This window comes from Malaclemys terrapin, chromosome 9 (assembly GCF_027887155.1).
Source record: "Malaclemys terrapin pileata isolate rMalTer1 chromosome 9, rMalTer1.hap1, whole genome shotgun sequence".
Taxonomy (NCBI): Eukaryota; Metazoa; Chordata; order Testudines; family Emydidae; genus Malaclemys; species Malaclemys terrapin.
This window is the reverse complement of record NC_071513.1, coordinates 56,314,574-56,342,338: the sequence shown is the minus strand read 5'-3', so window position 1 is coordinate 56,342,338 and position 27,765 is coordinate 56,314,574. Positions and strand designations below refer to the sequence as shown.

General features: G+C 45.7%; 1 protein-coding gene across 6 annotated transcripts in view; it reads left to right on the top strand.

Annotated features, from left to right (window-relative positions):
• Positions 1-27,765, top strand: part of ARMC8 (armadillo repeat containing 8) — a 206,968-nt gene that overhangs the window by 1,236 nt on the left and 177,967 nt on the right. For 2 of the 6 annotated variants that reach the window (XM_054039452.1, XM_054039454.1), the window contains exons 1-2: positions 11,984-12,058; positions 24,204-24,316. In XM_054039452.1, the coding sequence (XP_053895427.1) occupies positions 24,288-24,316 (29 nt within the window). In that variant the 5' untranslated portion in view covers positions 11,984-12,058; positions 24,204-24,287. Of the gene's footprint in view, positions 1-2,515; positions 2,593-11,983; positions 12,059-24,203; positions 24,317-27,765 lie in introns of those variants that run through there. The other 4 variants (XM_054039451.1, XM_054039457.1, XM_054039456.1 and 1 more) reach the window with 4 other exon arrangements.

The following is a 27,765-nucleotide window of genomic DNA, read 5'->3' as shown; positions in this document are numbered from 1 at the left end:
CTGTCAGTTCAGGGCTTTTGAAGCTCCCTTGCCCATTCATCACTGGCAAGGGGTAATTTTGTCTTGGTCACTGAAGACTGCTCTTTGTAGTACTTCTGATGGCCATGTTGCTGCTGTCTTGTGAAGAGGCTCATCCACTGCTGCTGTGCTGACATGGTGTAGACATGTTGCCCGCGCTCTACAGCACTAGAGTTTTAGACTGGAAAAAACAGGAATCCTAGCATGAAAGCATTTCCTCTTCCTGTTGGCCTGAAGGGAGGAGATAGACAGAATACCCATGGTGGTTGCACTCTAGTGCCACCCACCATTGCACTGAGGAAAAAGTGGGAGATTGTGATTAGAAAAAAAGGAAAGTGTGTCGTTGTGTTTCTTTGATTTTGATATAATTGGCAGTGTTTTTATTTAAATGGCAAAATAAAGGAATACATTGCCCCTGGGTAACTGTTTATTACTGAATGCAACTGTCCCATATCTTAAAATGAAAACATTGTGATCCAAAATCCTACTTGCCAGTCTGAAATGGGTACCTTAAAAGCTGAAGTATCTCTGTCTTTAATTTTTATTATTAAGCTTTTAAGTAGCGTGAAGATAAGTGCTACTTGTGTTTGAATAGAATAGTGCCAAGGTTATACCCCAGTTACTACTTGTTTTTTAAATTACAATTTCTTTTCGCTACTCCTTACAAGATAGAAGGATATATATTTGAAATTGTGAGCAAATAAATTCTGGTAACAATAACTATGAAAAATCTGTGGAGGTTTGACAGACTGCTTCTTATGGATATTGGTAATGAGATGTTCCTCCCAGCAGTGAGTGAACAAGTTAACTTTTGTGTGGCAGGGTTAGTGCTAGTCAATAGGCTAAAGGACAGTCAAGATTAGAATCAGCACTTATTGGGAGGTCTTCATTTTGCGTCTATACACAATTAGGGTTTGCTTTGGATATATTTCTGGTGGCAGTGAAAGTCCACTACTGAGCCCGTTCTACTCTCAAAGGCTTCATCCTTGGGACAGATAGCCAAATGTTCCTGTAGAACGTAGGTGGCATAATGAATCAGGGGGCCTTTAGGTTCTTCTTGTTTCTCCCAGATAGTCATGAGACAGTAGGGAGGAAGATAGTGGACATTCTTGAAATCCAGCTGGATAAAGAGGAGTAAACTATAAATCCAAGGGCAAATATTTCCCCACTCAAAAAGCATGATTGAACTTAGTTCCCTTTCATTCCTCAAGGAAGTCACTGGGGAGCAATGTGAGAAGCTCAATAAAGGGAATAGGCTCAGCTGGCAAACAATACCATTTTTCCAGGTTGGCATCCATTCTTCTAAACTGGGTGCCTGTAGTTAGCTCTACATGTTAGTTTAGGAAAGCCTAAATAAGTCGTCAGAGTTTCAGGAGTGCCGAGTACTGGCAAATTCCATTAAAGTCAGCTGAATCTGTGGGTGCTCTTCACCTTTGAAAATTAGGCCACTTTTATTGTGGCCTGATGAATTCATTTTCTGGGAAGGTGAGAACAGTTTGCTGAGATCAAGGAAACACTTCGTTGTATGTCGTCGTGAGCTTGGAGTGGAAGCTTTCCCCCCCTTCTTCCCTTCTGCCACTGTTGATTTGGGATGCTAGTCACTTGCATGCACTTCCAACCTTGGACATATTAAGGGAAAATAACTAATCACTGGGGCATAAATATTTAGCGGATACATATGTTGTTTCTGGGTTCAGAGTTTTAAATTAGTCTTGTGAGGAATGCAGTGTATATTGTTACTGTATGTGATGGAGTGTGTTGGACTTATTTATAGAAAGGCAGACTCTGTCAATGAAAGTGGTGAATGTGATGTGTGAGGGTAAGGTGTATTAAAGAAGGATACCTTAACTAAGCACTCCCTTGTTTTTAGGGCTTATGTAGGTGGGTATTCCTCTTGAGCAACCTTAACTGTTTTAAGAAGAACAGGAGTACTTGTGGCACCTTAGAGACTAACAAATTTATTAGAGCATAAGCTTTCGTGGACTACAGCCCACTTCTTCGGATGCACATTACTCTGAAACTTAACTGTTTTATTAACTTTTTTCCTGTGTGGGGTTATAATACACTTCCACAGAAAAAGTTAACCAAACGGTAATGTTCTGCAAGAGTTGCCTTTCCATTCAACCACAAAAAAGTGGTTAAATTGCAAATTAAGACAACCCTGACATCTAGACCAAACATGACTCATATGCCTCAAACACAAACATTAGAATTCCCAAATGCCAACACAATGCCTGTACAACTCCCTTTCATTCCCAATGTATGAATACCAAAATATGCACATCCCATTCAAAATTGCACTCTCTCACACAGTGTTAACTCCCAAATTAGAAGTTGTTTGGTTGTAAATATTATGCATTTGAATGTGATCGTGCAGTTCTATCACAATCTTGTCTGGTAGGTTTTATAGAGTTTTGTGTCTCATTAGGCATTGCTGTTGATTTGGAATTTGCCACTGCGTGGATTGATAAAGTATAAATTGTCTTTTTCTCCGTAGGAAGTAACTGCTAGCAGTCGCCATTATGTTGACAGATTATTTGATCCTGATCCCCAGAAAGTCCTGCAAGGTGTCATGTAAGTAATGTGAACTTGAGTTTGAAGTTCTATCATTAGTAGTCTAGGTTTGCTTGAAACCCAGCAGCTTTGCACTTGAAGGGAAAGAGAGAGGTACCCTGCAAATTTCTACATGAATTTATTTTGGAAAGTATTACATGGATTGAATACAAACACACAATCATGTTTTAGTATATTATCACTTTGAAGTGCATACTGTTGGTAGCAGAGCCTCACAATCACCAGAAGAGTAGCACGTGCCCTCCTTTCAGGTCTGATTGGAATTCTGTCCTTATTCCATCACGACAACAGATATGTCCAACTCCTGCTTCAACAGTCTTCCCTTTTTAGTACGTATAGAACATTGTATTGACCTTCTGACTCAGCCTCAACACAGGGAAGCCCTCTCTCAACTTGCTCAGGCAGAATCTATTTTTTCTCTTCCTCTAGCCTAGCATCAGTAGTAGTAGGGAGAAGGTGTTGATCGAAAGATTTTGAAGGAAAACTTTCAGGGTTTGTTGACTGGTGCTATAAGGTTGTTTCCTGTCTCTACTTGGGTCCACAAATTCTTCATCCCTCCACCTTTACACAGCAACACTGCGAAAAAGTCCTTGAGCTGCCCAGGACTGACTTCCTGTGACAGGCTGTCTCCTTGCCTTTCAACTGTCTCTTCCTGGATGATGTTAACTAGGTTTACTAGAAGATATGAAAGGACCAGGTATTCAGAGGGCCAGGAGACATATAAGGGATGGGGGGGATGTCTCATACTGCCTGTGGACAGCTTGTTTTTCCATGTGTCCCAGAGTGTGTCTTGGCGCTAATGTCTGGCCCCTCTGTGGATTACTGGTTTGAAAGTCCACAAACACACTACAACACTGCCTCTTGGGTCGGTCTGCTCTTATAGAACTAGAAACACCTCAGGCTCCCATCTGGCTCTTAAGCCTCAAGTTGTTCTTTGTTTAAACAGCATCTCTGACTTGGATCAAGACACCCTTCCCTACCCCAAATCATGAAGTGTAAATGTTACAGATTCTTTGTCCTCACTCAGTATAGAAAAATTAGACTCCATCTCCACTCTCCTTTTCCCCACGCTTGCTTTTTGAGCAGACCAAGGTCCACAGTCTCACTGATGGTTCCTTCCCAAGCCCATCTCATTTTCTAGCCAAGTTTGGCCATATTTCTCTAAGGAGAAATTGTCTAAAAAGAAGCAAAAATTGCAGTCAGCCTCTTCAGATAACTCAACTAATCATCGAAAGCATTTCCCTAGATCAGAGGGATCAGACTCATTCTGTGGTGAGGACTTCATTTCCTTTTCACTCAGGCTGTGGGCTGGGGATAAAATTCACTGGCAAGAAGTGAATCTTACAATCTAGTCTGACTGCAGAATGTGCTCTTCAGTTAGTGAAGTTAAATATTGCATTAAAGACAATTTAAATAAATGCATTTTGTTTCCTCCCTTTTTGTCAAATTAGCTCTTTGTTCCCACTGTAGACAGTTCTCCCCACACTCCTACCCCTTCTATCCACTTTTCTTGTCTTAATCCTATGTTCTGGACACTGCATCCTGCCTCTTTCTCACTGCACTCCTCCCCATGGTACTTATATGCACTCCTTTCTCACTCACCCTTCCCCTTTGGGGACCTTGGATCTCACCTCTTGCTTTCACCCACCTTTTGGGCACTAGTGCTGTGGGGTGCAGCAGGGGACAGTTCTCCCCTGAACTGTTTGCTTCAAACAGCCAGTTCTTCTGAGCCTGTTGCTGTGGGCCTTGGCAGCAACATGTGAGGGAGAAGCTTCAAGGAAGAGACTGCCTTGAAATTAGAGCAGTAGCCTCCGGGTGGTGGAGGCAGCCAATACTTTTAAAATTTTTAAATCCATAGGTCGAGGTAACTTGTATCCAAGAGGTTTTTAAAAGAGATGGTTGAAGATCTTGCTTGAGAATTGATGTTCATTTTCAAAAGGTCTTGGAATACTGGAAAAGTTCCAGAAGACTGGAAGAAAGCTAATTTGCCAATATTTTAAGAGTAAACGGGATGACCTGTGTAATTATAGGCCTGTCAGTCTGACATCAACCCCAAACAAGCTAATGGAGCAGCTGATGTGGGAAGAATAAAGACTAAAGGGAGGGTAATATAGTTAATGCCAATCTACGTGGGTTTATGGACAATAAATCCTGTTAAACTAACTTGATATCTCTTAAAAAGCAACAGAGGGTCCTGTGGCACCTTTGAGACTAACAGAAGTATTGGGAGCATAAGCTTTCGTGGGTAAGAACCTCACTGCTTGCATCTGAAGAAGTGAGGTTCTTACCCACGAAAGCTTATGCTCCCAATACTTCTGTTAGTCTCAAAGGTGCCACAGGACCCTCTGTTGCTTTTTACAGATTCAGACTAACACGGCTACCCCTCTGATACTTGATATCTCTTGTTGATGAGATAAGTTTGATTGAGAAGGGTAACATGTTGATGTAATATACTTACCTCTGGAGCATAGACCAGCCCTAAGTCGATGTAAGGCAGCTTACGTTGACCTAACTCTGTAGGTGTCTACACTACAATGGTGCTCCCGCTGATGTAAGTCGCCCACTACATCTACCTAGTAACTCCACTTCCTCCTCCCCCCCCAATCCCTTACCAGGAGGCTGTCAGTCTTGGGTTCTTCTCTGCCCCCAGTCCCTCACTGGGAGGCTGTCGGGCTCTCCTTCCCCTCCCTCCTTCAAATCCCTCACTGGGAGGTAACAGCAGGCTTCCAGACTGGCAGCCCCAGAAGTGGGGCTAGTGCTCTGGGCTGTGAGGGTCTGTCAGCGCCCCACAATGCCTCTCTTCAGTTGGTGGAAGAGCTCCTGGTGAGGACCCGCACTGCCAACAGAAGGAGCCACTGTGGACATGGAAAGCTGCTGTAATTACTGTGATGGCTATATGTCGACTTGTCTTAATTTTGATGTGTAGACAGGGCCTTAGACTTCTGTGAGGCATTTGACTTGGTACCGCACAACATGTTAATAAAAAAAGAACGATATCTAATTAACATGGCACATATTAAATGGATTAAAAACTGGCTAACTGATAGGTCTCTAAATATAATTGTAAACAGGGAATCATCATGGAGTGGGTGTTTTTACTAGGTTCCCACAGGGTTTTTGACCCTATACTATTAAACATTTTTATTAATGACCTGGAAGAAAACCTAAAATTATCATTGATAGTTTGCAGGTGACACAACAAATGGGGGAGTGGTAAATAATAAAGAGGATAGGTCATTGATACAGGGTGATCTGGATTGCTTGGTAAGCAGGCGCAAGCAAACATTATGCTTTTTAATATGGTTAAATGTAAACATATACATTTAGGAACAAAGAATGTAGGCTACTCTTACAGAATGGGAGACTTTATCCTGGGAAACAGCAACAGAGGGTCCTGTGGCACCTTTAAGACTAACAGAAGTATTGGAGCATAAGCTTTCGTGGGTGAATGCCCACTTCATCAGACGCAAGTAAGGGAAATTTCCAGAGGCAGGTATAAATCAATGTGGAGATAACGAGGTTAGTTCAATCAGGGAGGGTGAGGTGCTCTGCTAGCAGTTGACGTGTGAACACCAAGGGAGGAGAAACTGCTTCGAGGTTTGTTGCATGGGTTGGTTCCTGAGTTAGAGTTGTTATGGTGCGGTGCGTGGTTGCTGGTGAGAATATGCTTAAGGTTGGTGGGTTGTCCGTGGGCGAGGACTGGCCTGCCTCCCAAGGTCTGTTAAAGTGAGGGATCATTATCCAGGATGGGTTGTAGATCACTGATGATGCATTGAAGAGGTTTAAGCTGAGGACTGTAGGTGATGGCCAGTGGAGTTCTGTTGGTTTCTTTTTTGGGCCTGTCTTGTAGCAGGAGGCTTCTGGGTACACATCTGGCTCTGTAGATTTGTTTCTTTATTTCCTTGTGGGGGTATCGTAGTTTTGAGAATGCTTGGTGAAGATCTTGTAGGTGTTGGTCTCTGTCTGAGGGGTTGGAGCAGATGTGGTTGTATCTCAGCGCTTGGCTGTAGACGATGGATCGTGTGGTGTGTCCGGGGTGGAAGCTGGAGGCATGAAGGTAGGCGTAGCGGTCGGTGGGTTTTCGGTATAAGATGGTGTTAACGTGGCCATCGCTTATTTGTACTGTGGTGTCTAGGTAGTGGACCTCCTGTGTAGATTGGTCCAGGCTGAGGTTGATGGTGTGGTGGAAGCTGTTGAAATCATGGTGGAATTCTTCCAGGGTCTCTTTCCCATGGGTCCAGATGATGAAGATGTCATCAGTGTAGCGTAGGTAGAGAAGGGGCGTGAGTGGACGAGAGCTGAGGAAGCGTTGTTCCAGGTCAGCCATAAAAATGTTGGCATATTGTGGGGCCAGGCGGGTGCCCATGGCGGTGCCACTGGTCTGGAGGTACATATTGTCACCAAATTTGAAATAATTGTGCGTGAGGATAAAGTCACAGAGCTCAGCAACAAGTTGTGCTGTGTCATCATCAGGGATACTGTTCCTGACAGCTTGTATTCCATCGGTGTGTGGGATGTTTGTGTAGAGAGCCTCTACATCCATGGTGGCTAGGATGGTGTTTTCTGGGAGGTCACTACAATGCGTTGGTGACCTTCCAGAAAACTCCATCCTAGCCACCATGGATGTAGAGGCTCTCTACACAAACATCCCACACACCAGTGGAATACCCATGCAACAAACCTCAATGCCAACTCTGCCCACAAATCTACACCAGCAACACCATCACAGGACCTAAGCAGATCAGCTACAAAATCACCGGCTCATTCACCTGCACGTCCACCAATGTTATATATGCCATCATGTGCCAGCAATGCCCCTCTGCTATGTACATTGGCCCAACTGGACAGTCACTATGCAAGAGGATAAATGGACACAAGTCAGATATCAGGAATGGCAATATACAAAAACCTATAGGAGAACACTTCAGCCTCCTTGGCCACACAATAGCAGATGTAAAGGTAGCCATCTTACAGCAAAAAAAACTTCAGGACCAGACTCCAAAGAGAAACTGCTGAGCTCCAGTTCATTTGCAAATTTGACACAATCAGATCAGGATTAAACAAAGACTGTGAATGGCTATCCAACTACAGAAGCAGTTTCTCCTCCCTTGGTGTTCACACCTCAACTGCTAGCAGAGCACCTCACCCTCCCTGATTGAACTAACCTCATTATCTCCATATTGATTTATACCTGCCTCTGGAAATTTCCCTTACTTGCGTCTGATGAAGTGGGCATTCACCCACGAAAGCTTATGCTCCAATACTTCTGTTAGTCTTAAAGGTGCCACAGGACCCTCTGTTGCTTTTTACAGATTCAGACTAACACGGCTACCCCTCTGATCCTGGGAAACAGTGACTCTGAAAAGGATTGGGGATATTGATGGATAATCAAGCTGAACATGAGGAGCTCCCAGTAGGACACTGTGCCAAATGAGCCAATGCATAAACAGGGGAATCTCGAGTAGGACTAGAGCGGTTATATTGCCTCTGTAGTTGGCACTGGTGTGACTGCTGCTTCAATACTGTGTCCAGTTCTGTTTTCCACAATTCTGGAAGGATGTTGATAAATTAGAGAGGTTCAGAGAAGAGCCTCAAGAATGATGAAAGGATTAGAAAACATGCCTCATAGTGACAGACTGAAGGAGCTCAATCTGTTTAGCCGAACAAAGAGCATAAGGGGTGACTTGATTACAGTCTATAATTATCTAGATGGGGAACAAATATTTGATAATAGGCTCTTCAGTCTAGCAGAGAAATGTATAACACAACCCAGTGGCTGAAAGTTGAAGCCAGACAAATTCGGGCTTGAAATAAGGTGTAAATTAACAGTGAGTAGTTAATCAGTGGAGCAGTTTATCAAGGGTTATGGTGGATTCTCCATAACTGGTAATTCTTAAATTAAGATTGGATGTTTTTCTAAAATATATGCTCTAAGAATTATTTTGGGGAAATTCTATGGTTTGTGTTACACAGGAGGTCAGACTACATGATCACAGTAGTCCCTTTTGGCTTTGGAATTTATGAAGAAGATATGCTGAGCACTTGCAGCAGCCACAGGCCTCAGTGAGATTTGTGTGTCCACTAGGGACATAGGAGCTGTGTGTGGGTGGAGCATAGGGTGACCAGATGTCCCGATTTTATAGGGACAGTCCTGATATATGGGGTTTTGTCTTATATAAGTGCCTATTACCCCTCAGCCCCTGTCCTGGTGTATCACACTTACTGTCTGGTCACCCTAGTGGAGCATGCTCATTGCAGGCAGGTTCTTTGGAGAACAGAGCTGCCAGCCTCTAACAAAGCTCTGAGCATCTGCATATAATTTGGTCAAATTTGGGTGGATTTTTCATAGGGAAAGCAAAAGTCAAGCACATCTGACACTAATGCAAACACCACCAAATTTCAAGTCCATGTTCCAAAGCCTGTAGGTGCTAATGCTTCTGAATTAAACTTGGGAAACTTTTTTTAGCACAGGTAAAATGTGTATTTCCCTTCATTCTTGGATATGACTGAACAACTTTTGCTTACGCTTTCCAAAATGTCAACTAGAGGCAGGCGCGCGCGCATATATATATATAATACACACACACACTTTGTTTTTTCCTGGCTTTTGGGGGGGGGCGGAAATCAGGAAGAGATGAAAACACTAATCTTTCTGTTGACCTTGCTTAAATAGCGGTATAGAGAAAAGCAAACACAAACTGACAAGCAAATCCAATTAAAATTGTGTCTGTAAATATATAATTCCATGGATTGCACTGTAACTCTAAGCTTGGTGGAAACTTTTTAGTGCACCTGTTGCGAATATTGTTTTCTTAACACTAACTCTTTCTTAGTTGGCATGGTGACTAGCCTTCAGTTAGGAACACACATACACACACACACTCTTAATCTTCTAAAGTTTATTTTAATGTGTGGTTTTTTTTTTTTTTTTTTAAGGCACTTGAGTTGTTTTGCTCTTATCTAAATCCCCCGAAAGGTCCAACATGGGAACACTTTGGCTGTAAAGAGAGAATTTATTGAAAAAACCGTGAGTGAGTGAAAATAGAGGGCCTTAATGGCAATCTGAACATTGCTTTGGATAGAGAACTCTCTAATAGTGAACACTGAAGATGAGAAACCATTTGGGGTACAGTGTTACTTAATCTAACTACTGAAAGGTTAGAGTTGTGAAATGCATGAACTGAACTTAGAGGTCTTGTGTGTCTTGCCTTTCTGCTAGTTAGAAGGGTTTTGAATAGTCAGATGAATTTTTTTTGCTTTCTGCATTTGCAAAGTCTAAGCTCATTTAAATCTTGATACAGTTTTAGAGAAGCTAAGAAATTTGTTCTATTGAGTTGTCTGTAAGCTGGTAATGTAACAGACTGCTGGTCTTCCCTGAAACTCATTGAGAATCATGTGTATAATAAAAGCAACTAATGTAAAAAATCCAAGTGGGTGCTTTGTGGTTTTTAGTATACAAAATAACTTTCTGCACCATATTAGATTGCAAACTAAGCATTTCATCAGGAGCTTGGCTGGGATGTAGAACTGTTATATTAGACAGCTACCTCTTGTTTGGAGTAGTCCTGCCTTCTTATCCTAGGTACTATCTAACCCCCACTACCATACAATCTGAGCATCTTACAGTCTCTTAATATATTTATTCTCATAACATCCCTGTGAGGTAGGAAAGTGCTGTTGTCTCCACTCTACTGCTGGGGAACCTGAGGCATAGAGGCTATTGTTTGCAGTGTTGATCCCAGGATATGAGACACACAAGGTGGGTGAGATAATATCTTCTATTGGACCACCTTCCGTTGCTGGAAGACCTGAGGTCTTCAAGCTTCTTTTCCACCAATAGAAGTTGGTCCTACAAAAGATATTATCTCACCCACCTTGTCTCTTGCATACAGGTTGTAACCTTCACTAAGGTTATACAGGAAGCCTGTGGCCGACCACGGAGTTGAACCCTTGTCTCCAGGGTCCCAGGCTTGCACCCTAATCACTGGACTATCCTTTCTCTCCCCCTTGGTAAGAAGTGACTTTTCCTTGCTCCCATCAGAACAGTGATTATGATTTCACATTACTGAGGTTTAATGTTTTCCCCACAGCTGACTTATTTTAGATGCTGGATGAAGTGGGTGGGTATGATCAAGTGGTCCATCTGACTTAGGGTTACCATATTTTGTGCCTCCAAATGGAGGACACTCCACGGGGCCCCGCCCCCGCCCATGCCCCGCCCCAACCCCGCTCCCTCCCCAAAGTCTCCGCCCCCTCCCCTGCTTCCCGCGAACATCTAATTCGCGGGAAGCCTGAAGCAGGTAAGGGGGAGTGTGGGGGGAGGAGGCGCGGCCCAGGCTGGCCCCCGGCGGCTCCAGCCTGGGTTGGCTCGGGCCCTGGGGTGCCAGCCCCGGCCGACCACCCCCGGCCCGCCCAGCACTGCCGGCCCCCGGTGGCCCAGTGCACCCCCCAGCTATCCCGGACCAGCTCCCAGCTCCGCGACCCCGCGGCCCGGCGCACCCCCCCGCTACCCCGGACCGGCCCGCGGCTCCGCGGCCCGGCGCACCCCCCTCCCCCGCTACCCCGGACCAGCTCCCAGCTCCGCGGCCCGGCGCACCCCCCCCCCCGCTACCCCGGACCGGCCCGCGGCCCGGCGCACCCCCCCCCCCGCTACCCTGGACAGGCTCCCGGCCCCGTGGCCCGGCGCACCCCCCCGCTAACCCGGACCGGCCCGCCGCCCAGCGCACCCCCCCGCTTCCCCGGACCGGCCCGCGGCCCCGCGCACCCCCCCGCTTCCCCGGACCGGCTCCCGGCCCCGCGGCCCGGCGCACCCCCCTCCCCCGCTACCCCGGACCGGCCCGCCGCCCAGCGCACCCCCCCGCTACCCCGGACCGGCCCGCGGCCCCGCGCACCCCCCCGCTTCCCCGGACCGGCTCCCGGCCCCGCGGCCCGGCGCACCCCCCCCCCCGCTACCCCGGACCGGCCCCGCACCGGCCCCGGCCGAGCCCTCCCTCCCTCCCGATTTTCCCGGACATGCCCGGCTTTTGGGGATTTCCCCCCGGACGGGGATTTGAACCCCCAAAAGCCGGACATGTCCGGGAAAATCCGGACGTATGGTAACCCTAATCTGACTTCATCAGTAATGACTCACTTCCACATGTGATTCTAACATGAAGTGGTGTGGGTTTTTGCTCATTTGAATGAGTTGGGGCATAGTGGAAACCTGGAGATCTGGGTTTTGTGGCCAAAGATGTTGGAAAATACTGTGTCCTGAAGCAGTGTTCAGCCATGTAGGTGCAGCATGGAGATCTGAAAGATTTTGATAAAATCTGTGGAAACAGGGCTCAATTCTATAAAATTTACTTAGTACCTCAGCATAATTTACCAGGATTTGTTTTTCTTTCTGGATTTACAGAGATATGAAAAATGCTGTAATTGGAAACAACAAACAAAAAGCGAACTTGATTGTTTTGGGAGCAGTTCCAAGGTATGTCCTCTGCTACTCTCCTTTTCACTGATTCACAATAGGTTGGGGATAAAGATCTCTACATCACAGGCACTGCTTTTGACCTGATTTTGAAAGCTGATTACTTTCCCTAATGTAACTTTGAGAGACTTGGAATATCTAACTTCATGTATTACAGAACAGGTGATTGAGTAAATATGCTTTTCATTTGGAATGTTAAGGAATTCATTTAAAGCAGCCTTGGCATATTGTTATGAAAGCCTACCAGCCTAAGTACAAAATCTAATTTCCAACTTTTACAACATTGATGATAGATAAGTGATTATATTTTACTCCCATGCTGTAGCAAATCACTTGGTGAGATGGCTAGCAGAATTTTGCAATTTTACATTAAAGGTACCATTCTAAAGGAATAATGTAATAAACACAAATATAACCTTAGTTTCTGTCCCTTATCCAGTTCGAAGAATAACAAAAATAAAGAAGTAATTTCACAGTATCACCAGCTTATTGCTTCTGCAAGTGTTAATGCTTCCTGGTTCCACTGGTGCAAATTAATGGGATGCTTCTTTTGTGCTTCTCTGGTATCCAATGAGAAATTGTCATTTTGTGACTCTTCCCTTCCCCTCCACAGCCTTGGCTGTCATTCAGCCTTTAGCTGCAGCAAGGTAACAGGAGAGGGAATATGTGGAAGAACAGAGTGCACCAATTGTACTGTCATTGTGCAGCCCACTCTTGGTCCCAACTCAGGTCCTGGTCCCCCCTCCTGAGGCAGGTTCTGGTGGCTCATGAAAAAGTCGTTTGCATTAACAGGACCTATCTGCTATTCCCTGGCAGGATGGTGAGCTTGTGGGGTGACGGTAGTCTTCCAGATTTCCCAGGAGTTTACACTGATGAAAAGGCTCTCCAAAACCTGGTGAACTTTCCCTCTTCCTTCCCTCCTTACCAAATGCAAATAGCATAAAGGAAGACCCCCCCCAAAAGATGCCCCCGGGGTTCTCCCTGTGGCAGAGCACTCTTCCTCTTGACCCTTCTAACAGGTGTATCTATTCTCCAGTTTTTGAATCTGGCTTTCCTTCAAACTGAGCAGAACTTACAAGCCTTTGTTTGCCCCGTATCTTCCCATCCTCTGCTATTGCTGTGGCTACAGAGGATGGGGAGATCCCCCTTTTTCTGAGCCTGATACTGAAATTCCAGAGTCTGTATCCCAAATTCCAGAGTCTGCCAAGATCCTCAATGTTATGAAAATATGTTGTGAGGATCCTAAAGATTCATCCTGTAACGAGAAAAAGATTCTCCATTTATCTTGATAAACCTGTAGGGAAAAGACCTTGCCTGTCTTCATTTTGTACTCCTGGGGGCATTCTGTGCTAAAAAAATAAAAATTCTGCACACTATATTTTAAAATTGTGCAGATTTTATTTGTCAAAATAATACTACATAATCATGCCAGTTTCAATTATTTTGGTAATTTATTTCAAAATACCTGTTAGCAAGTATGTCTGTAACAATATACACACACACACACTCTCTCTTCCCCCCCATTCTCCCAGGAGTAGAGAGTTAAAGAAACCCCTATGAAACCTAGTTCCTCTTTCTCTGTCCCCTTCCACTCCACCAGGGCTCAGCCAGGGGGCCAGACACCCACAGCCCCTCCCACTAAGAGCCCAGCCACGGAGCTCCCCCCCAGACAATATACCCAATCCCCCTCCCCCCAGAGCCCAGTCATGGGGGGGGCCCCCTTGCCCAGACACCTGCCCCCTCTCCCCCCGCCCCAGAGCCCAGCCGTGGCTCCACCAGCCCAGACACCTGCCCCCCTCTACCCCAGAGCCCAGGGATCCAGAGGGAGAAACAGCCTGATGCTTGGTCCCAGGCTTTCATGGAGTTTCCTGCGTGCTGCTGTCTCCTTCCCTCAGGGGAAGCTGGGAACTGCAGCTGCCGGGAACCCTCTAGTTCAGGGGATCTCAAACTGGGGGTCAGGACCCCTCAGGGGGTCGCAAGGTTATTACATGGGGTATTGCGAGTTGTCAGCCTCCACCCAAAACCCCACTTTGCCTCCAGCATTTATAATGGTGTTAAAATATATTAAAAAGTGTTTTTAATTTATAAGGAGGGTCGAACTCAAAACTTGCTATGTGAAAGGGGTCACCAGTACAAAACTTTGAGAACCACAGCTCTAGTTCTCTCCCCCTCCCCCCAGCAGTGTCTTCTATGTGTGAGCTGGGCTCTGCCGGGTCCAGTGGCCCCTAGTGGCGGCCAGCAGCGCTGCAGCTAATTTCTGTGGGGGAAAGCAAAAAGAACGAGGAGTACTTGTGGCACCTTAGAGACTAACAAATTTATTTGAGCATAAGCTTTCGTGAGCTAAAACTACTTCATACAGACTAACACGGCTTCCACTCTGAAACCTGTGGGAGAAAGGAAATTCTGTGCGCACAACATTCATTTCTGCAAAATTCTGCATTGCGCGGTGGTGCAGAATTCCCCAATGAGTAATTTTGGTAAAGATAATGCTGGGAAATATCATATATTAAGGATTTTAGGGCCAAGTTTATTAATAAATATAAGTTGGACTGGGAGACCCCTGGGAAGACTTTTCTCCCTGGCTGGATCATTCAATGGCAGTGTCCCCCAAATAATCCTCTGTCCCTTTAGAGGCTGATATAATCACCCCAGGGCCTCTTAGACAGGGATAAATCAGATCACAGAATACTACTTGGAAGACTCGTTTTGCTTCCTATAATGTGGTAGTGAAATTTAAGTAAAAAAAAAAAAAAAGAATGAATTCCAAATCAAAGTCCCCAATGAACCTTTACAGTCCAGTTCCTTTAGGAAATCCAGCCAGCAGGCCAGGCCTTCCCAGAGTAGGGGTCAGAATAAGTATCCCCTTAATGTCAGTTCACTCTGTTCAGTAGGGTAAATTAAGGAGCTGATTTCAAACCTCCCCCTCTTCCCCCCTTCCCTCCTCCCCCCCGCCCTCCCCAAAAAATTGGACTGCAGTTACTCAAGGCAAATTGATTCTCTCCATAGTGACATGGGGGGTATGTTATAGAATTCTTCTCTCCCTCCCACGCTGGATAGCCAGGTAGAAGAATTCTGTAACATACCCCTCATGTCACTATGGAGAGAATCAATTTGCCCATAGTATATATAAATAAAATCTCCCCAGCCTCTTCTTTCCTCACTGTAATTATTTTCTGTCCCTTTCCCTGTTCTTCCCTAAGCATTCTTTTGGCAAGTTTTCAATTTATCTTCTTGACAAAGGAGCCACTTACTAATTCTCCCATCCTGATTATTTCTTAGGAGCATCCTTAATTTTTTTCCATTTCTCAAAAAACAAAGGGGACACTCATCTAAAACTACAAAACTAGTTAGTTCATTAGTCCATTGTCAAAAATTAAAATGGAATCTCATGGGTCCCCCCTGTCACCCCTCAGACCAAGGGTTTTTCTGGTGAATATAGAGGTGCAAAATACTTTTCTTCACATCTACTACCAAAAGTTCCAGCTGGAGTAGCTCATTAATTTTGTGCACATATAGGAAATGGTCAAGGTGAGATCACTTGCCTCTCTACTGGGCTTTGTTGTATCTTGTCAAGGTTCTTCCACTCGTCTCCTCCCCCAGTCCAGTTACATCGCAAATCTTTAGAGCAGATTTTACTGTGTTTTGGGATGCAGTTGGAGATGCTGGTGCATCCGTAGTCTCAGTGAAGAGATGCTACAAACAGTGGGTTGGCCAGATACGAATGGGACGCCCCTACAAAATCTTCTTGGGATGTATCTGACCATAGATGATAGTTTTATATGATGTGGGGAAAGTGCTTAGTTTGAAAACTACTCAAGATGTCTGGTACCTAATGGAAAGAAATTTATATGTTGTTATTGTGGAACAGATCCACGTTGGCTTTCAGAAACAAATCCCAGTTGTCATCTTCTGAAGACAGACTGCACAGCAGTAGCAGCCTGTGTGAACTGCCCCTGCTTAAACAAAGCAGAAAAACCATGCTTCTTGGTGGAAAGAAACCTTAAAGTTCTTCTTTGAGTGATTGCTCACGTGCATTCCAATAGGGGTGTGTGTGTGCCGCATGCATAATCGTCTGAAGGTTTTCCCCCTAGTGGTACCCGGTTGAGTCAGTTGTGGAGACCCCTGGAGTGGCGCCTTTATGGCAGTGTATATAGGTCCCTGCCGCCTGCTCAGTTCCTTCTTACCGCCAGTGACGGTTGTTGGAGCAGCTGAGTCTCTTGCATTCACAGGTGCCTACCTAGTGGTTCCCTTTTCTTAGTTGTTAGTTCATTATATAGTAGTTTGTAGTTAGTTGGACTTACTTCGGGGGGCTTCTTCCCACCCTAGTTTCCCCAGGCACTGGGGCATGCCTCGGTTGCACGGGTTTAAGGCGTGCAAGAGGTGTGCAAAACTTAAGCCCACAGGCAATCCGCACGCTGCCTGTCCCAAGTGTTTAGGAGAGGGCCATCAGACACATAACTGCCCAATTTGCAGGAGCTTTAGACCCGGGACTAAGAGAGAGCGGGACTATGCTCTCCTCCTGATGCAGTTGGCCTTCCGCCCACAGCCGGCACTGGAAGCAGCACCGGCATCATCGGTGGGATGTCCCGGAACTGAGGAAGGACTCCTCTAAAGAGCACCAGCACCGCTCCCTGACTTATAAGGCCAGTGCTACCAGGTGTCACCGCTCACATTCCCCAGTGCCGCATAAGAAAAAGAAGGCGGACGGGTCATTCCCCCATTAAGAAGCTATGAGGGGACTCCAACAGGGTGCGTCCTCCGGTGGGACACCCATGGTCTGGACCCAATTGGAGGCCTGTTGAGTCTGGTGCTAGTGGACTCCCCAACTTGGAGGATTTGGAGGAAGAACTTGACCTTCCCTCCACGCCGGATACCTACGAGGCAGCGCGGGACCTCATTGCCACGACGACGCACGACCTTCGGTGGCACCGGCTGCAGTGTCTATCCCGGCGCCGCATGTGGCTCCGGCACTCTTTGCGGCGTCAATGGTAGCACTGCCTCTAGTTCATAATCGTGGCAAGCCTATGATGTTATGCCACCGCTCCCTGGCACCGTTGGGCTCTGCCTCCCCGTGGTCGGGCACAGACTACTCGTCCGAGTCAGACGCAGTGTCTTCTGTCTCTTGACACAGCCGCTACCGCTCCTGGCACTGGCCCTGCACCACAGATCAGTGGAATCCTCTGCACCGGTGGTCGCCTAGCCGCCCCAGTGGCAGAGCCCAGTACAATAGCTGTTTTGGACCACTTGGGCCTACCATCAGGCTTGGGGTCAGGGCTCCAGGCCAGCATCGGTGGCATCTGCACCCCGTACCCCGCCCCCCCCAAGTAATGTCACTGGCTCGCCACACCCCCGGGCTCCTGAGGACCCCACACGTGACAGGGACTCTGGGCTGTCACACTCAGATGCAGCACCCGAACCAGCGCCATCAGTGACACTAGCGCCATTTCTAGTCACGGGAGGCTCTGAGGTACCTGACCCAGCCTCCAGAAGGACAGGAAGACCCTATCCCATGGGGCTTCTCCTCTTCCTCACCAGATGAGGCGGTGGAAGGCACCACCACCACCCTGCCGGCGATGGACACCAAGGGATACCAGGACCTTCTTAGGAGGGTGGCCCTAAACCTCAATCTCCAAGCAGAGGAGGTCATGGAGGAGTCTGACCCAATGGTGGACATCCTTGCCCCGGAGGGTCCTTCTACGGTGGCCTTGCCCCTAATAAGAACAATCCAAAACACCACTAAGGTGCTCTGGCAGACTCCGGCCTCTCTACCATCCACTGCTAAAGGAGTGGAAAGACGCTATTTTATGCTGCAGAAAGGGTACGCACACCTTTTCAGACAGCCGGGGACTCTGGTGGTCGATGCGGCAAATCACAAAGAGCGGCAAGGACAGCCAGGTCCTGCGCCTAAGTCATGGGACGCTAAGAAGATGGACCTTTTTGGCTGAAAAATCTACTAGACTGGGGCGCTCCAGCTTCGAGTGGCCAACCAGCAAGCAGTACTCAGCCACTGTGCTTTCAACTCTTGGAGCTAGTTGACAAAGTTCCAGGAGTTGCTCCCGACTGACTTGCGCAAAGAGTTTAGCGCGCTCCTTGAGGAGGGCACCGTGGTCTCCAGAACCTCCCTCCAGGCTGCGTTAGAGGTGGCAGATTCGGCGGCTTAGACTATGGCCACCGCCATTACAATGAGGTGCAGTGTGTGGCTCCAGGTGTTGATACCACCTGAGGTCCAGAACACAATTCAGGACCTCCCCTTTGACACTGCAGGCCTGTTTGCCCAAAATACAGACTCTTGCCTGCACAGCCTTAAGGACTCGTGGGTGACTTTGAAGTCTTTGGGGATCCACACCCCTACGCCTCAAAGAAAGCCTTTTAAGCCTCAGCTCCCATCCTGCTTCTACTCTGGGCCTCCTAGGCGAGACTTGTTAAGGAGATGGGGCAGAAATAATAGGAGGTGCCTGCCACAGTCCTCAGGCCAAGGCCAGGGTTTGACCAAATAGCCCCCTGGCCTGAAGCCAAGCTTTTGAAGATGCGCCCGAGGACGGAGCATCAGTTTCAGTCTTGGATCCTTAACAGCTCCCCCTCCCCCCTTTGTGAATTGACTCTCCCACTTCTGCCGGGCTTGGTCACAGATCACATCAGATCGCTGGGTCCTCAACATGGTAGGAGTGGGATATTCTATCCAATTCTGTTCCCTCCCACCACCCTTCCCCGTACCTCTTCAGGGACTCTTCTCACGAACAACTTCTCTTGCAGGAGGTGCAATCACTCCTCGCTCTAGGGGCAATAGAGGAGGTTCCTCAGGAGTTCAGGGGCAAAGGGGTTCTACTCCCGTTATTTCCTCATCCCCAAGGCCAAGGGTGGGCTCCAGCCTATCCTGGATCAGTGAGACCTCAACATATTAATAAGGAAAGTGAAGTTTTGCATGCCGCCATCATTCCTTCCTTGGATCTGGGGGACTGGTACGCTGCCCTTGACTTGAAAGATGTGTACTTCCATATATCCATTATCCCAGCTCACAGACGATTCCTGAGATTCTGGTCCGTGGCCAGCACTACCATTTCAGGGTGCTCCCGTTTGGGCTCTCAGCAGCCCCCTGAGTATTCACGAAGTGTATGGCGGTCGTGGCAGCCTTCCTCCACAAACATTAGGTGCAAGTGTTCCTGTACCTGGACAACTGGCTCATCAAGGCCGGGTCGCAAGCACGGGCCACAGCGCATGTGTCTCTGGCCCGGGCCATATTCTGCAGGCTGGGCCTTATATTGAATGTGCCCAAATCCACACTGGCCCCGACACAGAGAATAGAATTCATAGGAGCTCTTTTGAGCTCCATGCAGGCCAGGGCGTTCCTGCTCGAGCTGCGTAGTCAAGCACTCAGTCATTATTGAAAACCTTCGCCGATTTCCCACAACCACGGCCAGAAATTGCATGAAACTATTGGGGCATATGGCAGCCTGCGCATATGTGGTCCAGCATGCCAGGTTATGCCTTTGGCCCCTCCAGGCATGGTTGGCGTGGATGCACAGGCCGGGCAGGGACCCACTGGACGCAATAGTTACCTTCCCCTCTTACATCCTCGAGTCTCTCCACTGGTGGCTGCAACCAGCTCCCTTGGTAGTAATAAAGGAAATCACTGAGGAAGACTAACTGAGTTAAATCAATCTAGGTGAATGGGCTCTTAAGATGAACACCTTTCAGCTGTTCACCGCAAGGAACAAAAAAAAGATGGATAAGTTTAATAATGTATATGGAGGCCATGAAATGATCACGTAGGATGCTGGCTTGATTCCTTGAAGTTAGGTTGCCATTTGTGTTCACTCCTTGACATTTAATCTGTGGAGAATGCTAAGAAAAATAAGCAACAGAGTCTCCTGTGGCACCTTTAAGACTAACAGATGTATTGGAGCATAAGCTTTCGTGGGTGAATGCCCACTTCGTCGGATGCATTCACCCACGAAAGCTTATGCTCCAATACATCTGTTAGTCTTAAAGGTGCCACAGGAGACTCTGTTGCTTTTTACAGATCCAGACTAACATGGCTACCCCTCTGATACTAAGAAAAATAAGATCAGTCATCTTAGTAGTAATTGAAAACCTTATCCAGGAGCTGGGCCCCATTGCACTAAGCACTGTACAGTCATTCTGCCCCAAGAATGTACAATAGAAAAAAAAATCCTTTTGGTATGTGGTGTCTGTGCAGGAATACCCTTTGCCAAATCCCAACCTACGCTATCCCTAGTCACGGATGGCTCGGCACTCAGTTTGGGAGTGCACCTGGGCAATATCCGAACCCAAGGCCTATGGTGCCACACAGAACTATCACTGCATATCAACGTAAGTGAGCTGAGGATGCTTTGTCTGGCATGCCGAGCGTTCCAGGCCCTCCTGCAAGGCGCATGTGTGTCGGTGCTGACTGACGACACCATAGCGAAGTTCTGTATAAACGAACAGGGTGGTGCTTGCTCCTCTTCCCTGTGCCAAGAAGCCCTCGGGCTGTGGGATTTTTGCATCGCCCACTCGAAACACCTAGAGGCATCGCACCTTCCAGAAGCGCAAAACGAGCTAGCCAGTCGCCTCAGCAGCTTGTTTCATGGTCATGAATGGTCCCTCAGGCTAGACATCATGCAAACGATTTTCCAGAGGTGGGGCTCTCCCCACATAGACCTGTTCACAACGTGGAGCAACAGGAAGTGCCAGTGGTTCTGCTCTTTCTTGAACCACAGCCCAGGATCCATCGCGGATGCCTTTCACCTTTCGTTGACGAGTCACCTGCTGTACGCGTTCCCGCCCTTCCACACTCTCATACACAAAGTTCTCCTCAAGACTCGCCAGTACAGGGCTTCCTTGATCCTCATAGCGCCAGCGTGTCCCCACCAGCACTGGTTCACCATGTTGTTGAACCTCTCAGTGGACAGACCACTATCCCTTCCCGTGTGCCCGACCCTAATCACACAGGACTGTGGCCATCTTCAACACCCCAGTCTGGAGTCCCTCCACCTCACGGTGTGGAAACTCCATGGCTGAACCCTCTTGAACTTCAGTGTTTGGACCCAGAGAGGGAGGTCCTGCTGGGAAGTAGGAAACCCTCCACTCGTGCCACGTTCCTGGCAAAGTGGAAGCATTTTTCCATCTGGTCTCTGTAGAGGGGAACTGAACTGCGGCTAGCACCAATTCCCCTTATTTTGGACTACCTGTTATATACCTCAAGCAGCAGGGGTTGGCAATATTATCTCTCAGGGTACACCTGGCTGCCATTTCGGCCTTTCACCCGGGGGGCAGTGGATAGGTCAGTCTTCGGTAATCCCATAGTGGGCTGGTTTCTCAAGGGCTTGGACAGACTTTATCTCCAGGTATGATGGCCAGTGGGACCTCCACCTGGTCCTGTCCGCACTAATGGGGCCCCCTTTTGAGCCCATAGCAACCTGCCCTCTGTCCTACATTTCCTGGAAGGTGGCCTTTCTGGTGGCCATAACCTCAGCCAGAAGGGTATCCGAGCTCAGAGCGCTGACTTCCGAGCCCCCCATACGGTCTTTTATAAAGACCAGGTCCAGGTATGCCCTCACCCTGTGTTTCTGCCAAAGGTAGTCTCCTAGTTTCATGAGAACCAAGACATATTTTTACCTGTGTTCTTCCCTAAGCCCCATGCCAGTAACAGAGAACGCATGTTCCATTCCCTGGATGTTAGGCATGCCCTAGCATTCTACACTGACGGCACAAAGCCATTTCGTAAGTCACCACAGCTCTTCATTGCAATCGCAGAAAGGATGAGGGGGCTCCCAATCTCGTCCCAATGCATTTCATCATGGATCATGTCCTGCATCAGGACTTGCTACGATCTGGCTAAAATTCCAGCCCCTCCGCTTACAGCACACTCCACAAGAGGGCAGGTGTTGTCCGCAGCATTCCTGGCACAGGTCCCTATCCAGGACATATGCAAGGCAGCAACATGGTCTTCCATCCACACCTTCATGTCACACTATGCCATTATCCAACAGGCAAGGGACGATGTAGCCTTTGGCAGGGCAGTCCTGCACTTAGCAGCTACGTGATCTCCGGCCCCTCCCCCAGGGAATCTGCTTGGAAGTCACCTATTGGAATGCACATGAGCAATCACCCAAAGAAGAAAAAACGGTTACCTACCTCTTGTAACTGTTGTTCTTTGAAATGTGTTGCTCATGTCCATTCCAAATCCCGCCTGCCTCCCCTGTCGGAGTATTTCGGCAAGAAGGAACTGAGCAGGCGACGGGTCGGCAGGGACCTATATACACTGCCATAAAGGTGCGACTCCAGGGGTCTCCACAGCCGATCTGACGGGTACCACTAGGGGAAAAACCTTCCGACGATCGTGCACGCAGCATGCATACACACTTATTGGAATGGACATGAGCAACACATCTCTAAGAGCAACAGTTATGGGAGGTAGGTAACCGTTTTTCCCTCCAGCTTCCCTCGTAGTAATAAAGGAAATCACTGAGGAAGACTAGCTGAGTTAAATCCATCTAGGTGAATGGGCTCTTAAGAGGAACACCTTTCAGCTGTTCACCGTAAGGAACAACAAAAAGGTGGATACGTTTAATAATGTATATGGAGGCCATGAAATGATCACATAGGATGCTGGCTTGATTCCTTGAAGTTATGTTGCCATTTCTGTTCACTCCTTGACATTTAATCTGTGGAGAATGCTAAGAAAAATAAGATCAGTCATCTTAGTAGTAATTGAAAACCTTATCCAGGAGCTGGGCCCCATCGCACTAAGCACTGTACAGTCATTCTGCCCCAAGAATGTACAATAGAAAAAAAAAATCCTATTGGTATGAGGATTTTGTCCACCACAAACCGGGGGGTAATGATTTCCTCTCCTCTGCTGAAGGATGTGTTGACCTAAGGCCCTTCCCCATATCCTGACAAGGCTTCTTTTTCTACGGACCTGATTTGTGAGAGAAACATGTTGAGACTTGATCTAGGAAAGTTATTAAAATGTTCTTGTTGCCTAGAAAGAGGGGCACTTCAGTATTATTGAATAGGGTTTAGATCATGTTCTCCCAATGGCATACTTATAGAAAAGCTTTGCCTAAAGGAGTTGTACTTTCCTACTGTCATTAGCTTTTCCTTTTTAAAATTTCTTTTTGCACCCAGATTAAATATCTAAAGAGATTAAGAAGGGTGTAGAGAGCCCTGGTGTGCTTTTGCACCTAGTGTTCCATCCATCTTTGAGGAAATATCACTTAAGTGTACCTCTAGGTTCCATGTACCTCCCTGGAGCCTTAACGTAGTACTTACAGTTCTTTGTCACTCTCCTCTCTTCCTGCTCACCCTACTTTCTTGGAAGGTAGCATTTTTATGGTTGAGACCTTGGCCAGGAAATTGAGGCAGCTGACCATGCATTCTTGTGTATCCTCTCATGATTTTTTTATTTGGTTAAAGTAGTGATGACCACATGCTAGAACTTCCTTCCCAAAGTCTTCTCTCCCTTTCACCATAATTGTAATCAGAACTATCTGCCCTATGAGGTACATTAGACTGAAATCATGTGGCAGAGTCCACAGATTGAGGTGACACTGCTTCTGAATCCATCACTATTTTAAGACACCTTAAGATTGGTAGGTTATGGAGGGACCAAAGAGTCCCTTAAGAAGCAAGCCGGAGGGATTGAGGGTAGCAGGATGACCATGGCTGTCAGGGGCCTTGGGTCATCCAGTTTCATTGCCCACCTCTGTTCTGACCCTTTACACTTGATGAAATGTAAGGTGAAGAACTTACAGTTAAGATGTGAAGGAGTACATTGTTTCTCATTGGTCCCTACATACCCCCCAGTCTGCTGCCCCGCAAGCTGCCTACCAGCCACATGTCGTCATGCTCCCAAATTTTTTGCTTCAGAACAGGAGACCCATATTGGAAGCACTGTAGCAAGGACCCTGGGTTCTGTGGCACATTGATCTTCTGCAGACTTCTGAACCTCATAACTGCATTGTAGAAGCTTTTGCGAGTATGTGTAGGGGGAAGCTTTTTTGACATCTGGGTAGTGGACGAGTAGTACTCTTGGTACCCAGGAAAATGTGGGAGTTAGACTTGTTTTTTGGAATCCAGGAGGCAGATGAGGCTTTCAGTGCTAGTGATGCATATCCCTTTACCTTCTTCTGTTGGGCAGGGATGGAGGGAACGTTACATTATGGGGTCAAGGTCGTCTGAATGCATTTTCCCCATTCCAGCAGTTTAGCAACATCTAGATGCCATGCTCTATGCCACTATCTCCAAGAATAGGTAAGCACAATAACTTGATTCTGCTAGTTTAATCAGCAGGGAAAGGTGTTTTTAAATATTTTTAAAAAAAGTCACTAAGCTTCAGAGCCAATGCTTCATTGAATAGTTCACACTGTTGGAGAATAACAGAGTTCTCACTTTTTGTTTGGGTACAGCAAGTCAGATACTTTATTTTTTTTAACAATTGCGTAGAGGGAGAGAGCTAAACAGGTCTCTCTACAGGTAAACAATTACAGCAAACCTTTATACCTTTCATTACAGACAATAATAAGCAACAGCTGCATTTTGTTTATACATAGGCCATCTTGATATTTTATTTTTTTTTACTTGTTTTAACTTTAGTCTACATACAATATTTTTTACACATTATTTACACAAGGTCGCAACAACTTTTTACACAGTTCTTTTCCACTCGCCTTACACAATCCTCGCTTTTACAAATTTTGCGTTATTAGGGTTACAGTTAGCCTGACTTTTGCTAACAAACTGTCATGCATTGCATCCCCTTCCTGTCAGTTCTTTTTTTGCTTCCACAACACTCTAATCTGAGCTACTGCACACTGAGACAACTATCGCTGCATCATCACAAACCTAAGGCAGAGAAGTTAGTTACAATCTCAAATTTATTCAGCCAGAACCTTTAACCAAACACTAAACATCTATTTTTATTCATTTGATGGACTTTTAGCCTTCAGCTGATTTGATTTTTAGGTGTCAGATGGATTTGCTCTTCTAGAGAAACTCATGTCATGGTGATCTGTGGTGTAAAGTGGAATCCTACAAAACTGCAGGCTTAGCCCAGTCAAAAGTCGCTAGAAAATAATATTGTGAGTGTGATGTCTTATTTTTTGTTTTTTTAAAAACTTGGCTATTAACATAATTTCCAGAATTCATGGAAGATACTATGCTGCTCATGTGAAATGCGTGACAGTGGAAAATGTCTTTGTCCATAAAGAATTCCTATTGCTAGATTGCTCTGTAAAATGCAACATGAGGAGATACAAAACTTTGCTTCTTTGTCTAACAAGGAATGCTGATATTAAAGATGACTTGTTTTTTAATTACTTCTCAGCTTGCAGGTAACTGACCTGAATCTTGGCTGGGGCTATATTAACATCCCTGGAGTGAAATACTTTAGAGGGGAAATTGGAACATCTCTTTGGGAAATACCTTAGAAATACATAAAGAAAGCTAGTTTTATTACTCACTTGCTGGCAGAGCTATAGTTGATCAAGAGCTGGTGTATATCAGACCTTGATCATGGGAGTCCTTGTATTCTTTGACTGATAGACTTGAAATCTGGGATAGCTGATGACATCACACAGGAAATAAAGACTGCTTTAGGAGTTTTGGAAACCAAGACACTTCAAATAAGTGAGGAACCTCAGTTTAGATAGTTCAGCAGTGAATATAGGCTGTTCAAATGGCATGCAGTCTATTCTGGATCTCAAATGATCTCTCTCTTTAAAGGTTAGAATGTATTTGTAGACATTTTCAAATTTTACTGTTTAAGTCCCAAAAGCTGATGGTAACATCAAGCTCTTGCTGATGACTTAGAGGCAATTTTGAACTATTTTTAGAGGGGTGTGTGTGTGTGTATATGTGTGTATATATATATATGTGTGTATATACACAATCTATCTTGTATGCTGAGTTGCTAGTGAGACCAAAGCACTTAAGACAATTACGTTTGCCTGTCACTCATTTAAAGTATATTGCAGTATATCTTCAGGATGGTCACTTTGAAGAAGTAAATGTTTTTGGATCTTCAGAGACAAAGCTGCAGGAAAAGCAGAACTAATTTTTGAAGCTGACATAGAATCACTATTGTAATAAGATTCACGAAGGTTCACTAACCAACATTAATTTAATTTCAATGCTTTCACTCCACACAGTGACCTAATAACTTTTGTTTAATGCACATTTTGGAAATGTACAAGTTGTCAATCGGTTAGACATCTTTGCATAGGTATTGAATGAGGAGGAAAAACTGTGTGCCCTACACCATTCATTCCCTCTGAAATTACATTTAAATACTACAAAATCCACAACACATGCTAAGGCACAAGTGTGCTCAACATAGCTTTTAACCATCAGGCCACCTGCTTTTCAGGATATATAGCTCATGGTAGAAAATTATTCTTATTCCTTTGTAGGCCTGTAGTGGTAGAATGTGTATTTCACAATGAATTTAATGAAAACAAACCTTCATGTAGCAAATCATACTTCGGCTTGATGCAGAAACAAGTATTTGGTTCAAGTGTAGCTTCTTTCCATTGGGCTGTTTGCTATCGACTTGCAATGAAACCAGGAACAAAATTTTTTTGTGGATGCAATCACAGTGAACTCTCAACAACTGGAAGTGCTTAGTGGATGGCTAGATTAGTGATATAAAAATATCAAGTGGAAAAGTTGATAGCAATGTATATAAATTAGAAGTTAAATTCAGACAAATAAGGGAATCTGAAAGTAACCATGAAAAATCCCTGGCCAGTAGAATTAAGGACAATAAAAAGGAATTTTTAAAATTTATCAGGAATCCAAACAGTGACTTAGATCAGTTGTTAGATGAAGATGGTAAAATTGTCATCAATGATGTAGCCAAGGCAGAAATGTTGAACTGATACCTCTGTTTTATATGTGGAAAGAAGCAAGATGACATTTTCATATATAATGATGGTGAAGTACTTTAAATTTAAACAGTGACTGAAGAGGATGTAAAACTGCATCTGCTAAAGTTAAACATTTTTAAAATAAGCAGGTATGGATGACTTGCACCCAAGAGTTTTTAAAAGAGTTGGTCAAATAGCTCTGTGACCCACTGATAATTTTTAATAAATCTTGAAACACTAGGGAAGTTGTGCTAATATTTTTAAAAAAGGTAAATGGGATGACCTGGGTAATTAAATCTGTTTGCAAGACATTGTTCCTGGGCCACATAACTGAATGGCTGGTATAGGACTGAATAAAGAATAGTACGATAATGCCAGTCAGCTTGATGTTATGGAAAATAGGTCTTGTCAAATGAACTTGATATTATTTTATAAATTTGGTTGATAATGATAACTGACTTGGACTTCTGAAATGCATTTGACTTAGTGCTGCGTGGTACTCTAATTTAAAAATTAGCACTGTAGGAAATCAGTGTGAACTTTAAATGGATTAAAAGTGGACTGATTAAAAATGTAGTTAATATAGAAGTACCAAATAATTGAGGTGTTTTTCTAGTGGGGTGCCCACAGGTATTTGTTCTTGGTACAATGTTATTGAATATTTATATTGATGATTTGGAAGAAAATATATAATTGCGGATAGTCTGTAGAGGAATGAGATTGGTAGGGCGGTATCAGTGAGAATAGGTCATTGTGCCCAGTTTAAGAGTGATCTCCATCACTTGGTATCAATCAAACATACATGTTAATACCACCAAATGTAAGGTCATGCAGCTA